Source organism: Dermacentor albipictus, chromosome 8 (genome assembly GCF_038994185.2).
Source record: "Dermacentor albipictus isolate Rhodes 1998 colony chromosome 8, USDA_Dalb.pri_finalv2, whole genome shotgun sequence".
Taxonomy (NCBI): domain Eukaryota; kingdom Metazoa; phylum Arthropoda; class Arachnida; order Ixodida; family Ixodidae; genus Dermacentor; species Dermacentor albipictus.
This window is the reverse complement of record NC_091828.1, coordinates 119,233,613-119,248,692: the sequence shown is the minus strand read 5'-3', so window position 1 is coordinate 119,248,692 and position 15,080 is coordinate 119,233,613. Positions and strand designations below refer to the sequence as shown.

At 47.4% G+C, this 15,080-nt stretch overlaps 1 protein-coding gene across 1 annotated transcript; it reads right to left on the bottom strand.

Annotated features, from left to right (window-relative positions):
- Window positions 1-1,064: 1,064 nt before the first annotated feature.
- On the bottom strand, window positions 1,065-9,554 carry LOC139048558 (uncharacterized). Its single transcript, XM_070522972.1, has 3 exons — window positions 9,413-9,554; window positions 5,342-5,551; window positions 1,065-2,040 (listed from the first exon to the last, which is right to left on the bottom strand). Exons 1-3 carry the CDS (start codon window positions 9,516-9,518, stop codon window positions 1,829-1,831), a joined length of 528 nt encoding a protein of 175 aa, XP_070379073.1. The 5' UTR covers window positions 9,519-9,554; the 3' UTR covers window positions 1,065-1,828.
- Between the last annotated feature and the right edge of the window lie 5,526 nt (window positions 9,555-15,080).

The window sequence follows — 15,080 nt, the reverse complement described above, 5'->3', positions numbered from 1 at the left end:
AGACAAGTACGGGATGAAAAAAAATTCCTGGCTGCACACCTGTACGGTCGGTGTCAAAAGTTGAGACCGTGAGATATGAGAAAATGAATTTCCAAGCAGTTTGCGACCATAGTCAGTAAAACTGCAACACTGTGTTGTTTCCATGTGCTTGTGCAGAGCAGAAATTCGAATACACTGTTGCATGCTTGGGTTGTGAAAATATATTAAGCTCTTTCAGATCCTATAGTCCGTGAGCATTTGACGCTGACTGTGCAATATTTTGCCAAGTGGATGGTTATAGAGAGGGTGCAGCAAGATTCTGATATTTCTGTCCTGCACACTTCAAGGCCCTTCTTCGTAATTTTAAGTATGAGTGGTTCTCGCACCTACGAGAAATGTGAATTGTCAATGAAATAGCTGTACTCGATGGAAGAAATTTTTATAATTTGAAAAGTGGCACCTTTCACGCGAAAGTTGCGAAGCTCTCGTGCCCAATCACTGCACTTAGCTTTAAAATGTGGTGGTGCTAACTTTTGAAAAGTGTTAAGCGTTAAAAGTTGTCTGCATGACGGTGAACTTCAAAGTCTCCCATCATCCTTTGCTTGCCTCACAATGTCATTCAGGATTTAGCTAGGGAGGAGTTTGCTCGTTGTGGGGAAGCTGATGCTATTGATGTCTGATAAGTACTTGAAATAACACCAGAGGTTTGCACGAAAAGCATCGAGTGCCCAGATTCTGAAAGCGTTCACTTCTGCCTTCACACACTGTCTACGTCCTGTAAACCTACAAGCAGCAAAAGGCACATCAAACTCGTTCATGGCCACTAGCTCTCTGGCAATGTCTGCCCATACTGACTTTGCCACAGAAAAGTGACGTGCATATGGCCTTGACTATGTCTTGAGCATGCAATAGGGTATGAGGCCATATGCCAAATGTCCTACAGCTCAAATTTGCTGGAGAATCGAGAAGCTGAAACCATTTCATGGCAGCTTCACACGAAGCCCAATAATGCTTATCACAAGCTGTAACTATCTCCAGTAATGCTTCTGGAACCTACATCGATTCCCCACTTTGCTTACCTCGTTCTTTATCCCGTCTTGTGACCGCAATAGCCAGAGCAGCTGGCCCTTGGAAGAAGGATGCCAAGTTGTCCCTACAGCTCCACGGTGGTTGTGCTGCTCCATGGTCCACTGCCCCTAGCACCTAGCTTGCATCGCGCATGCAGTCGCGCGCGAAGCTCGCAGCAGCGTCGCTTCGGTGTCGCAGCGAGAGATGGCATTTGGGGCTGCACACTTCACAACCTTCAGTGTTTGCTGTTATTTCTAATTAATTGCATTCAGGCTGTTTTACTACTTTGATTACACCGTTTTAATAGATTCATTTTGTAATCACTGGTTCTGGCCTCATGTGACACGTGTTTTACACAAGCTATTGAGGCACACACGCGAGAGCTAGTGCACTATGGCGCATTTTTTGCATAGGACAAGCATCACTGAAGATGGTGCAGTGTTCACGTTCTGCTGCATACCCACAACAGCAATTCATCAACAGTGCAAAGTTGCAGAAAGATCATTTGGTGCTGTATCGCATGCTGGGTGTGTAAAAGGCTGCTGGGGACAGTGTTTTTTTATAATTCCCAACAGTTGCCATGGGTGCTGCTTGCATATAGCTTGTTTGTGGCTTAACCAGAATGTAGCTACATTCCTCCAAGCTGAAGGCCAACAGACCTTTTTTTTTTCGTTTTGTCTGGCAAGCTTTTACATCATGGAAGTAACGAAATAATGGCATCGGAACTACGTAGAGCCGAAATCGGATTAAATTGCGCCGTTGTGTAAAGAAACTGCATATGTCAGTCGAGCAGATGACTTTTGGAGTTTGCAGCCATATGATGACTGCACTGCGGTGGCTCACGAGTGCATATTTTGATGTCGCCAGTAAGTCGCCTGGCACCAGCAGCCTCGACACACAGCACTATTCGCGGACATGGGAAGTACCAATCACCGTTGTCTCCGAAGCCTGGCCCATCATTGCCTCCCGGCACTGCTTTGGGCGAGTCTTCCTCTGCAAAAATCACAAAAGAGGGAGAGTGTTGCCGGAAGCAAGAGGTGGACCTAGCCTTGCAAGCAACAGCTCAGCCAGAGCACCACACTTCAACAAGCAATTGGGCAAGTTGGTCATTTATGGCAAAATGAGCAAAATGAATATGCAGGATGGAGACACAAAACTACACATGGTGCTGACTTTCAACAATGTTTGTGGGTAATGCAAAGACTACATACACATGTGTGTTTGTGTGTGTGTAGGGAGAGAAGCAGAGAGAGGTGTGTTTAAAGAACAAAAAACAGGGAAACAAATAAATGTCATATCAAAGAAGATAATGGAACTAGCAGTCTAAAGGCAACGAGTTAACAATGCATGTAAAGCTGTCGAAAACATGATTTGGGTATGTATTCTTGCTTGATGTTATGGCAGTGGATGGTGAACTAATACAGACTGTCAAGCTTCCTAACATAATCTGCTTCTATAGTTTAACGCGTCAGCTATAGGGTGTGCCTTGCCAAGGCCTCGGAGCCTTGCCAGGATCTCGGAACACAAAGTATTTCCACCACAAATAAACATAGTCGCAAGTCAGCGCCATGTGTGTATTTTTCTGTTGCATCCCCGTCTTCCACACCATGCTCGTTTTGCCACATTTCAGGTGCGCCAGGAGCGCAGTGTTTAGCAGATATAAAAGTGTGCACGGATTGAAACCCACTCTTACCCGCGAAACGCAAAAAGAGCTCAAGAATGTCTAAAATATGTCATTAAGGGATAAGCAAAACTTCTACATCAGGTCCTGTAGCTGTACTAACGCCACATTAGCGGACGTCTAGGATAGTTCTTGAAGGAAGATTTTGAAAACTTTATTACAGAACTTTATCTAATAAAGGGAAAATGAGACATCCACCCGAACGTAGCTAAGCGTTACAAAGGAAACCCGTACGGGTTTCCTTTGTAACACTTTGCTATGCTCGTGTGGATATCTCATTTTCCCTTTATTACTTCCCTCCACCTTGCGTGTTTCCGGGGAACTATTACATCGGAAATTTATCTCTATTTGCAATTTACCCCGACACCAATAACTGCAGTTCATTTCGATCAGAAATTAACAAGAGCCACTCCTAGAATCCTAAAAAAATAGTTCTTGGGCTGGGAAAAAAAAACGTCTCCACAGTATGGTACAAACTTATCCTCCTGTTAGTTATAGCCCAAATGTTTTAACCACCAAGAAACATCGGTTAAGAAAAAGGTTAAAGGAACAGAGATGGGTCTGGGGAAAATAACATGCTGACGACATAAGCACTGGGAACGCACAGAACTTTCAAGCAGGAAATCGCCAAAGAAAACATCTGTGAAATTCTAGGGGAAGCTCTTTGTTGTCTGAAGCCAGGACATGAGAATTGCGGACGAAGACGTACCGACTCAAGTACCAATTAAGCGACGGGCACGTTATGCGGTGCGTGAGGAGAGGAGGAGAAAACGGCTGAACACCTGACACTCCTTCGTAAAGGGCTTTGCCCTACAATTCAAAGTGACGGGGCTGATCTTTTTTTTTTTTCCAGAGCATGAGGAGTTTATGGGCAGTGAATGTAAAATAAACTTTAAGCGGACTGAAATAACAGAACAGAGGTTATCTTAGTGGTGGCTAAAATAAAGGTAAGAGTGAAAGTTCACCCTCCACTAAGTAGAAAATATATCACTAGTCGCCGCTAGGTGGCGTGTGTCACCGCCCGATTGAATGGGTTCAGCCTTTCTCATCTGCGGCCGTTCGGGGGAAAGAAAAAAAGAACCCGAAAGCTCCCCTTCGCGCGGCTTCGTGGTAAGGGGGAAGCAAATGGTTCTAGCGGATAGAATGGATTCGAATTGTGCTACGTACGTATGCGCATGCTGCTTCTGAAACCGTGGTGCGTTCAAGGCGTCCGCTGCACTCGCGAGTAGTCAGCAACTCCGTTTAACGAAAGATTCCATATAATTTGTGTGCGCCCGCGCTTTTGTGTACGTGCGTGCTTCCCGTGTTTCGACTCTCTATGCACTCACACGAAGCTTCGCTGTATATGAATTCCAACTCGTTGGATCTGCTGCTGTATGCTCAGGAATGAAAAACTTGTCTAATTAGTTAATATTCTTCTACTTAGCCATATAATTAGCACATAAAACTTTGTTGGCGACGGAAGAGGAGCCTATGGCCGAGAAAGTAGGTCTCATAATCGTGTAGTGTGCCAGCTTCCTTATTGTTATTTTTATTTTCGCAGCTTGGCTAAAGTTAGCTGGGTCATCCTGCATACGCATTACGTATTGAAGTAATACGCATTACGTTTTGATACGTATTCACCATAAACCGGCAAATATACGTTCAGTTTATGTCAGCTTCACGTTCCGATCATCATCGGCACGAGGCCGAGGGAGGATCGCAGAGGAGAGCTTCTCCTCACTTATAAAGGTCTTGCGGTGAAGCCAGCTTTCGCGACTCTTCTCTGGCGAGATGCGCGGAGGCATGCAAGGCCACAGGTCTGTAACGTATAGGCGCGCAGCCAACTACTCTCCGCAAGATGAGCTACCGTATGCTAATGAGAAAAAAGTTTGCGCTCCGCGATCTAAGCACTCCCTCAGAATCTCGGGCCAAGGCAGCGGCGTCCATGGTTCCGTGGCAGCCACATCACCATCAGCTGTGGCAACGAAATGAAATTGTGCATACCTCATTCGAATATTCAACCTATTGGCATGGTTTATTTTTTCTAGCGAGTAATCTTTAATACATTTTCTTTCTTTCACGTCGCGTTTTACCGCCTCTTGCACGTTGGAGGTCTGCTGGAAGTTTGTGCGGCTGTGTCTGTTCGGCACAGACATTTCAATGGGCCACTCGGGCGACGCTAAGCGCATCTGTGATGTTTTTTTTTTATGCGTTGCATATTGCAATCACTCAGTTCAGCCCTTGGGCGCGGCCGGGCAGCCACCAACCACGTGACGTGACGTCACGACAGCCGGAGGAAAAGCTGGGCCCCAACTCGCGCGGTCGCCCGCGGCCGCAGCCACCACCTGACTCCCGCTCCTCCCGCTAGGGGCGCTGCGCCGGCGCGTGACGCGAAAATCGAGTGGCGCCAAGCAATACCTCGCCCTCAAAAAAAAGACCGCGCAATATGCAACGCATTCTTGGCTTAACCAAGCTAAGCCTGGCCATTTTTTTTTTTTGTTCGCGGGGCGGGCGCCTCTGCGCCTAGCACGTGACGTCAGGACTCAGATAGAATGCGCAGGCCCGACGATTCCTTTACAAATAATTCAACAATTCGTAGTCACAGCTAGCGCAGCGATTGATCCGGCTCACCGTCGAACATGGCGTACGCGTAGGCGGCGAACAGCAGGAGCATCACCGCCATGCCGCCGAGTCCGTACATGCAGATGCGGAGCCTGGAGGTGCCCTCCAGGGAACCGGGGCTGATGCCGCCTGCCCAGGAGCCGCCCATCATGGCCCCGCCCCCCTGCTCGCCGCTTTCGGGCCGGCCAGCCGGTGGGCGAGGAGGCTCCGGAAGGGGTGCTACAGTTAGCAGAGCGAGACCGCGGTTGTCAAATATGCAGTGTCCTACGTTGGGTACATCTAACGGAGCCAGCGCATGCAGCTGGCACCATAGAGTTTCTGGCGCCACCGTCTATGTGACAGAGGCAAGACGAGGCAAGACGCTGTGTCCGCGTCTTGCCTTTGTCTCTCGTCCCTTTTCGTGCACTAAGAACCTCAGTTATGGAATACCAACACGCCCTAACCTACGCTCTTTCACGTCCATGGGAGTTTCGCTGTGTCGTCATTGGAATGACGGCATATGCGAGGATTGTGCTGGCTGGTGTTGTAAGAGGCTTCGTCTAAAACGTGGATATGGGTACACAAATAACGCGTTCTGAAAGTAAAACTTTCATAAAATGTTTCCATTCACGCATAATACATCTTGCAGTGACGTTTACTCGCCTGTAATACATAACCAAGCGAAGAAAAGCAAGAACAGACGACAAACTGTTCCAAAGCGAGCACGAATCTTGTCGTCTGTCCTTCAACTTTAGCGGCCCGCTGATGCTTTTTACGTTTCATATAATTGCACGTGCAATAACAAGTTCTCATAGTTAAACAAAACATGCTTTTGTGTAATAATAAAGCTACAGCTTTTTACGTGCTGTTTTAGTAGAAAAAAATTGGAGGACGCTTAAGCTTCGCCTTCAAGAGTGGAACGCGACAGCGTTCCCATCGACCCGCCAAGGGGTGTAAGACAATGCGCTACGGCGCAGGGATCACTTACGAGGCGCCCCGCATCGGACTTTGCGCCCACCTATCACACGGAGAGCGTCGAGCAACGCATCCTTCGGCGCGGCAACGAAACGTGCGCCTGAGCAAACGGAACGAACCAAAGAACTCGGTATCTCGGAGGGGGAAACGATCTACGCCAGCCAAACGTCGTGATCGGCACGGGCAGAGAGATAGACAGATAGTAATCTAAAGAAAGGAACGGCGCTTGATTCTGCAACCCGCGTGGGAGCACGGCGAAGCGTCTTCAGGGGAGAGGGAGTCGGGGGAGAGGGAACCGGACCGCGCACAGCCCCAATCCGCGTATGGCGCGCCAGCTGTCGGGGCAGCGCCGTACATTGAGAGGAAGGGGTCTTCTGTGTTTGCCGCAAGATGGCTCTGCGTGTGCGGAAAGCGCAGCAGAAATGCAGCGGAAACGCACTTCGCAACTCGTGTAATTGCGACTTCTGTACGTTACATGTTCATAATTACCGATATACGCCGCAGTATAACTTTCCACGGCTCGTTTCGAAGGCAACACCGCATTCACTAGAGGCGCGTTTGTACCGCTTGGAAGCATCGAACTCGTGGCTGAGTGGTAGCGTCTCCGTCTCACACTCCGGATATCCTGGTTCGATTCCCACCGGGCCAATCTTGGAAGTTGCTTTTTTATTTATGAAGCGCCTGCCGTGATTTATCGCTCACGGTCAACGCCGCGGACGCCGACGACACCGGCTTTTCTGCGACACGAGCTCCTTAACGCTATCGCGTTAATAATTCATTATGACAGACGGAACGGTGCTTGCCTGGTTCACAATATACCGGCATTCCCATGCATACCACAGCGCAGCAGCGCCAAATTTCCCGCTAGGCAATATAGTGAGAAACTCTATGGCTGGCACCAATGTAAGGGGGGACAGCATTGAGTTAATACAACCAACTATAAAGGAACAGCTCCCCGTAGCGCCGATGCATTGAAATCGGTAACCACCGAGGGCGCAGCCATGTTGCTACTCTGCGAGGGCGCGCAGGCGCAGACGACGAGACGCCCAATCAACGCGACCCTGAGTTTCCTCAGTGTTGTGGCGCCATCTAGTTCAGGTGTCTGCAAACGTTTTTTTTCACACATCGTAAATTTTACAACAAAATTGTTTAAATAATTTATCGGGTGTTTCTGAAATATATACGCAGTGAACTTCGAACATTGTCCATACGTACGTGCCAAGCGTGAATGCTTGTTCTTGCATCATATTTTAATATTTTTAGCGTTACAAAAAATGAGGGGTAGTAACATGGTAACGCCATTGCGGTTGCCACTTTTCTTTTCGCCCAGCTTTTCCTCTAGAGTTAGTGTACTAACTCCATTGTGAACAATGTCGGAATATAAAGTACCTATGTCTGTTCTGGGGTGCTCTACGGGACATTGCCAAATTCCGCCATATTGTCAAAATTGTGTAATAGCGACATTTTGAGACACTCACAGAGGCCGTAGCAGCCCTCTGAGCTAGTCATAGCTGACAACATGACAAATTTGGCAACATTGCGGAATTCGTCAATGTCCAAAATACCATCCCTGATCTTGTCAATATATTTCAGTAAATCTGTACCTATCAAGACAAGACTATGGTGCTCCAGTGGTGGCCCATAAGTTAACGTTAACTCAGTCAGCCGAAACAGGCAACGTTTTCGGCAAATATCTAGTCATGTCTCTAAAACCAGTTGGCAACTATGTAGAATGAACAATGCCGTAATACTCCTAATCTCGATCCAATCCAGTCAATCCGTACCTTTCGAGACACTACAAAAGGAAGTTTGTGGTACAACAAGCGGTACATGTAGCACTAGCATGAATTGGAACGCGAACAGAAAAGAACTGATCACAACGCTTGTTACGCTTAATTACACACCAGTGCGATGCGACATGTAACCGCTCTGTAGCCGCTTTCTAAACCAGGAGTAATCCCACGTCTACATGTTGGGGTTAACTTCAATGGAGTCTCCTTTACAAATACGGATGAGCACGGAAACAAAAGAATGCACTGCTAGAGTTTCAGAATTGTTCACCTTTGAGCTTAAGCCTCTAGCACATGAACCCATCGGCGGATATCCAAAGTAACACTAAGAAATACTGACCCAGTTTAGTCGGATAGAAGTCTACCTTCGTCAATGCCGCAGTGACAGGTTGATGACTTTTTTTTTCTGGGGTTTTATGTGCCAAAACCACGATACTATTATAAGGCACGGCATAGTGGTGCATAGTGGGGTTCTTGCACCCAATTCATGGTACTCGGGCGTTTTTGCATTTCAACCTCACCGAAATCAGGCTGCAGCGGCCGGGATTCGATCCCGCATTCTCTAGCTTAGCCATGTAACGCCAAAGCCACTGTGCTAGCATGGCTGGGTTTAGTAAGGTATGCTGATTCGTTGTTATTCCACTAATTTCTGCAATACTCCGGCTGTTGTGGGTGTAATATACTTCATCTCAAGATACTGCCAATTCCAAAAGATTGAGAGCAGGTGGCACAGCCCGTATACAGTGGATCGCGATCACGATTAAACATTTCAGTTTAGGAAATACAATGCAATAATTTTCAATAAACTATTATCGTTACAGTTAAGAGTAACATGGCGAAAATTAAATATAAATAATGCAATAACTAAAATATGACTGTGGATTCTAGGACAACTGCTGAAGCTGTCAAAATTAAGCCGGAGTCCACAATTATACGGTGTGCGTCATAACCAGATTGTGTTTTTTGGTACGTAAAACTGTTTTTTTTTTTTTTATTGCAGAAGATGATCCATGCGTTCCATATGAAGTATATGTTTCACAGAAGTCGTCCCGTATGAAGATGTTCCTCATTTGAAGCGAGGTCGATTCATTCGAGATGATTCTGTCTACAAGGGAGGAATTAATGCCCGCAAGATGAACTATTGCTTGCGTACAAGACAGGTCAGAGAGTAGGGAGGGAAAGAGATAAGTAGAAAGCAGGGAGGTTAACCAGAATAACCTCCGGTTGGCTACCCTACACCGGGGGAATGGGAAAGGGGGAAAACAAAGATAACAGGGAGAGAGAGGTCAGAGAGCATGTAAAATCATAAAGCGTACGCCGCAGGCAAACCACTCACCTCTGGGGACCAGCGGCGGGATCGGTTCTGCTTCCAGCGGCCTCAGGGCTACGGGCGGAGGGTTAGCCCTCGGGAAGGCAGCCGGGGCTGGAACCTGCGGGCGCATCGTCTCTCTCGGGGCTCACTTTGCAGCCGCTGTTGCTGCTGTGCCGAAGACGAGTCGATCCAATTCCGCCGATTCGATTCCACCACCTCGGTTGACTCGCTCTGCGGCGCGGTGATGATGATGATGATGATGTCCTGGATGAGTTTGGCGCTTACCCACTCGCGGGGATTGGCCAAGAGTCGGGCAGACTTTGCTTATGTGTTCAGAAAAGGAGGAAAAAATCTAAAATTTTGTTACATGAATTTAGGCGAGGGAAAATCGAAACGGTTCAGTAGATTGTCATGCTACGTAGAGGAAAAAAAAGAGGTGGGTGAGCACGGTGTGCGACTTCGTTCTTGTTCACGCGCGATGGCGCTTGCCCACTACGGGGATACTGGCTGATGAACAGGCGATCTTAAGAGTTCTTTTTAATGTGTAACGTCATAACCAAATTAACGTGCAGAATATAAAAATATATGTGAAAGGCGTTAAACCATCCACAGATTGGAAGACCGCAGTCACGAATTCGGAGGTACAAAAAAAATTGCGGCGGAACCAGGCACGTACCCAGGATTTTTTTTCGGGGGGGGGGGGGGCACCACCTCCATCATCATCATCATCATCATCATCATCATCATCATCATCATCATTATGTTCTATGTCCACTGCAGGACGGAGGCCTCTTCCTGCGATCTCCAATTACCCCTGTCCTGCGCCAACCGATTCCAACTAGCGCCCGCGAATTTCCTAATTTCATCGCTTCACCTAGTGTTTTGTAGTCATCGATTGCGTTTTCCTTCTCTTGATACCCATTCTGTAACCCTAGTGGTCCAACGGTTATCTAGCCGGTGCATTACTTGACCTGCCCAGCTACATTTCTTCCTCTTGATGTCAATTAGAATATCGTCTATACACGTTCGCTCTCTGATCCAAACCGCTCTCTTTCTCTCTCTTATTATAACGTTATGCCTAGCAATCTTCGTTCGATCGCTCTTTGCGCGGTCCCTAAGTTGCTCTCAAGTCTCTGTCCCATATGTCAGCACTGGCAAAATGCACTGTTTGCACACCTTACTTTTCAATAATAATGGTAAGCTTCCAGTCAGAAGCTGGTAAGGTCTGCCGTATGCGATCCAACCTATTTTTATTCTTCTGTGAATTTCCTTCTCATGATCAGGGTTCCCTGTGAATAATTGACCTAGGTAAACGTACTCCTTCACAGTCTCTAGTGGCCGACTGGCGATCCTGATCTCTTGTTCCTTTGCCCGGCTATTTATCATTAACTTCATCTTCTGTATATTAATATTCAACCCCGCTCTTACACTCTCTCTGTTAAGGTCTCCAATCATTTGTTGTAACTCATCTGCATTGTTGTTGAATAGAACAATATCATCGGCAAACCGAAGGTTGCTGAGATATTTGCCGTCGATCTTTACTCCTAAGCCTTCCCAGGTTAATACCTTGAATTCTTCTAAGCACGCAGTGAATAGCTTTGGAGAAGTTGTGTCTCCCTGTCTGACCCCTTTCTCTACAGGTATCTCCCTGCTTTTCTTGTGTAGAATTAAGGTAGCTGTAGAACCTCTGTAGATATTCTTACGCGAAGGACGAGTCAGTAAGACGAGAAACTATTTACAGATTATATTTAAACAACGGTTGCAGCGCTGACCAGTTAGATTCACAGCGCGAGCCCAGTTCCTTCTTCCTTCTCCTTTCTGGAGTTAAGGCGCCCACGCGCCTCGTTTAAACAAACAAATACCACACGCATGTAGCAATATTTTCCAAGCTTTTTACGTAAGCGTTCTGTACTCCTTGATTACGTAGAACCTCTATGACTGCTGGTATCTCTACTGAATCAAATGCATTTTCGTAATCTATATAAGCCACATAGAGAGGCTTATTGTACTCTACAGATTTCGCGATAACCTGGTTGATGACATGGATGTGATCCATTATAAATATCTCTTCCTGAAGCCAGCCTGTTCCCTTGGTTGACAAAATCCAGTGCTGCCCTTATCCTGTTGGAGATTATTTTGGTTAATATTTTATATAATACTGGGAGCAAGCTAATGGTCCTATAATTTTTCAATTCTTTAACGTCTCCTTTTTTTGTGGATTAGTATAATGTCTGCATTTTTCCAGTTTTCTGGGACCCTTGCAGTCGATAGACACTTCGTATAAAGAGCCGCCAGTTTTCCAAGCATTATGTCTCCTCCATCTTTGATTAAATCGACTGTTATTCCACCTTCTCCTCCCGCTCTTCATCATTTCATGTCTTGCAGGGCCCTCCTGACCTCATCACTAGTTATAGGAGAGTTTCTGCATTCAGTTCATTACTGTTTCTAAGTGAGGTATCGTGACTCCTCTGGTATACAGGTCAGCTCAGAATTTTTCCACTGCTTTTACTATACCTTGGAGATTGCTGATGATATTATCCTTCTTATCTTTAAGTGCATACATCATGGTTTGTCTTATGTCAGGTTTCTTTTTTACTGATTTCAGGCTGCGTTCATTTTTTACGGCTTCTTCAGTGTTTCTCATGTTATAGTTTCGAATATCAGTTACTTTCGCCTTGTTGATCAGTTTTGACAGTTCCGCGAATTGCGGAACGCTGTGCGACCGCCAGTCTCATACAACCGCGTAGAGCGCAGGACTCTGCGATTCTGGACGTACTGCGCCCAGAAACACCCAGATAAGCACAGCAGAGAAGTGGCTACGTGAGGCGGTTCGACCGATAACTGTAGAAGCATCATCAAAACAAGTAATTGTTCTCCACTTCCAGCGGCGTTTTCTCTACTTCCTTTTTAAATGAAAAGATGTTGATCCATAAATAGTCTCATGAACAATGGTTAACCTCTTTATTATTAGCTTTTGCTTGCAGTTTGGTTGTTGCCTTGGCTCTCTCCCTTAGTAGACCACTTAATTTCTCAACTCTTTGCGATTTTTGTTTCCAGTTGCATATTTTGCACGAAAAGTGCTATACAATTAGGGAAAAACAGACGAGGTAACGGGCGACAGTTACCTCGTTTAAGGGTTATTGCAGGGTTTCGTGATGGACGCTCTTTCACATTATTTTATTTCCCACCTTACCTAACCCATATCACATGTATATGGTTCCGGGCATCTGCCAGCGTCGCGGCGAGCCGTAGCTCAACAAAATTATGAAGCAAAGGGATAAGTTAAACGCAACTGGCGTTTTCTCCGGCCGCAACTCGTTCCATGAGAGTACAGACCAGCTGAGTAAGAGCCGCATCCCTCTCCTGGTCCCAGGATCAGCCTAAACAAAAAAGGTTGAACTAACAAAAGCAACAGCTATGCGCGTGACGGTTGAATAGATGGTGACAACTGAACGCATCTCGATTTAATAGCGCGTGTGCGGAATCTATGAGAAAACTGTCCTTCACATTACAAGAGATGCCGATAACTATACCGCCATCTAAAAGGAGTGACAAAGGCAGCATAATGCTGACCGATGAACAGCTGCCAAGTCTCAACATTGATCTGGCGGCGCTTTAGGAATGTGTGAGGAGTGGTGGCGTGGGTAGGGAGGGGGGGGGTATGCCACTTGATTTCGGGGGGGGGGGCTGGGCCCCCCCCGGCCGCCCCCCCCCCCCTGGGTACGTGCCTGGGCGGAACCCGTTTCGCAGTGACTGTCGAGGGCAATGAGTTAGTCATTGAAGCTAGAGATATGGCAGCCCAACGTACTGCCACCGTCGAAATGAGATGCGTACGAGACGTGTACTGCAGCGTTGTGTGTGTCCCTGTGTGTCTTCTTTTGTCCCGTATTTTAATCGCGCTATACCGTACACCCCTTGAAGATGCGTTACCAACAAGCCCACATTGCAACCCTCGTGCAGCTCTACTCCTCTTTCGTGCTTCCCTAAGAACCCTCGGCGCCATCTAGCGCAGCCGCCGCGAAACCTGTGCGTGGCCTCCGAGATGCATGGCGCGCCGGTGCGTGCGAACGCTGAGAAACGCGCCGTGCGGCAACGGGTCTGCTCGCGCTTCTTTCTGGACACGCTGCGCCGTCTAGCGGCACTGCCGCGAAGTCCGCGCATGGCCTCCGAGACGACAAGCGTGGCGCGCAGGTGCCTGTGAAGGCCGAGCACTGTTCCCTCGGTTGGCCGCATACTCAGTGGCACATATACTTAGCGACCCAAATTGGCGAGAGGTTCATTGAAAAGTGCATGCACATGCCCAGTGCTTCGATGGCGCAGCTCGCTAAAGCGTTGGCGAGAAAAGGCGCTTATCGAGAGCCGCACATACCCAGTTCAATTGTGGCGCAGCCTGTCAGTGCATCTGGTTGCTGTCCTTGGGGAAGCTTTCTTACGTGGGTTTGATTCCGCTCAGCATTCGTCATAGTAGAGTGGCACACGCCCAATGCTCCAAGTCGGCATCAAATAGTTTCTTCGAAAAACGGTAGTTCCCCAGTCCCACTACAGTGACCCAAGTCCGTCCAACGTTTGGCCTCGAGTGCGCTATTCCTTCAGCACATCAGCTCGAAGCGCTATACCCCCTCGACCACGGACTACCTAGTTAGCCAGGTAGGCAGGAAAACGGTTAGATACAAACGCAGATAGATAATAGAACAGACTGGTGGGCTAGTTGGCACTGCATAACTTGAGGCAAAGCGCAAAAATAAAAGACAACAACACGAGGACAAGAGAAGGAAAGGAAGACAACAGCGCTACTAACAACTGAATTTTTATTCCCCACATGGTTACCACATATTGGCCTGTTGGTACGATCGTACCAACAGGCCAATATCTCAACATACATTTCTTTCCGGCACAATTATCCACTACAGGCAGCTACCGCGATAGAAACATTATTTCTTTTTTGACAGCGACCACAGATGGGCAACTTACAGATTTATCATTTCTAATCATTTCAAATGGCTCGATAATCTCCACAGTGACTTGATCTGGGTTCCTAGTTATCACTTTTGATTTGTCGAACAAGGGTTTGCAGTCACAACGCGAGCAGGGCGCGGCTATATGACTAGTCTTTACAAAATTATTAACATTGTTCGAATGTTCCCGTAAGCGATCATTGAGGCACCTTCCCGTCTGACCAATGTAATTCCTTCCCACACCCGCCGTGGTTGCTCAGTGGCTATGGTGTTGGGCTGCTGAGCACGAGGTCACGGGATCGAATCCCGGCCACGGCGGCCGCATTTTGATGGGGGCGAAATGCGAAAACACCCGTGTGCTTAGATTTAGGTGCACGTTAAAGAACCCCAGGTGGTCAAAATTTCCGGAGTCCTCCACTACGGCGTGCCTCATAATCAGAAAGTGGTTTTGGCACGTAAAACCCCAAATATTATTATTATATTCCTCCCCACAGTCTAAAGGAATACGGTGCACAACTCCTTCCACGCACGAAACAAACGCTTTTCGGTGTTTTTATTGCAGTCGCGGCGCCTCTTTGCAGCATTGTTAACTTTCGCGCACAAACCGGACCCAGCCCTTTTGAACTTGTCTGGTTTGTGCGCGAAACCACCTCCCGCAACTACTGCAGCATCGCACGTGGTCGTCGATCACACCCAGACGCCGAATACGTTCCACGGAATTGCTTCAGAGGACGTCG

Coding starts and splice junctions, on each gene's coding strand:
- LOC139048558 (XM_070522972.1), bottom strand. CDS start 9,518: ATGCGCCCGCAGGTTCCAGCCCCGGCTGCCTTCCCGAGGGCTAACCCT. Junction 5,552..9,412: donor CCCGCCGCTGGTCCCCAGAG/GTGAGTGGTTTG, acceptor TGCTAACTGTAG/CACCCCTTCCGGAGCCTCCT. Junction 2,041..5,341: donor CGCGTACGCCATGTTCGACG/GTGAGCCGGATC, acceptor TGATTTTTGCAG/AGGAAGACTCGCCCAAAGCA.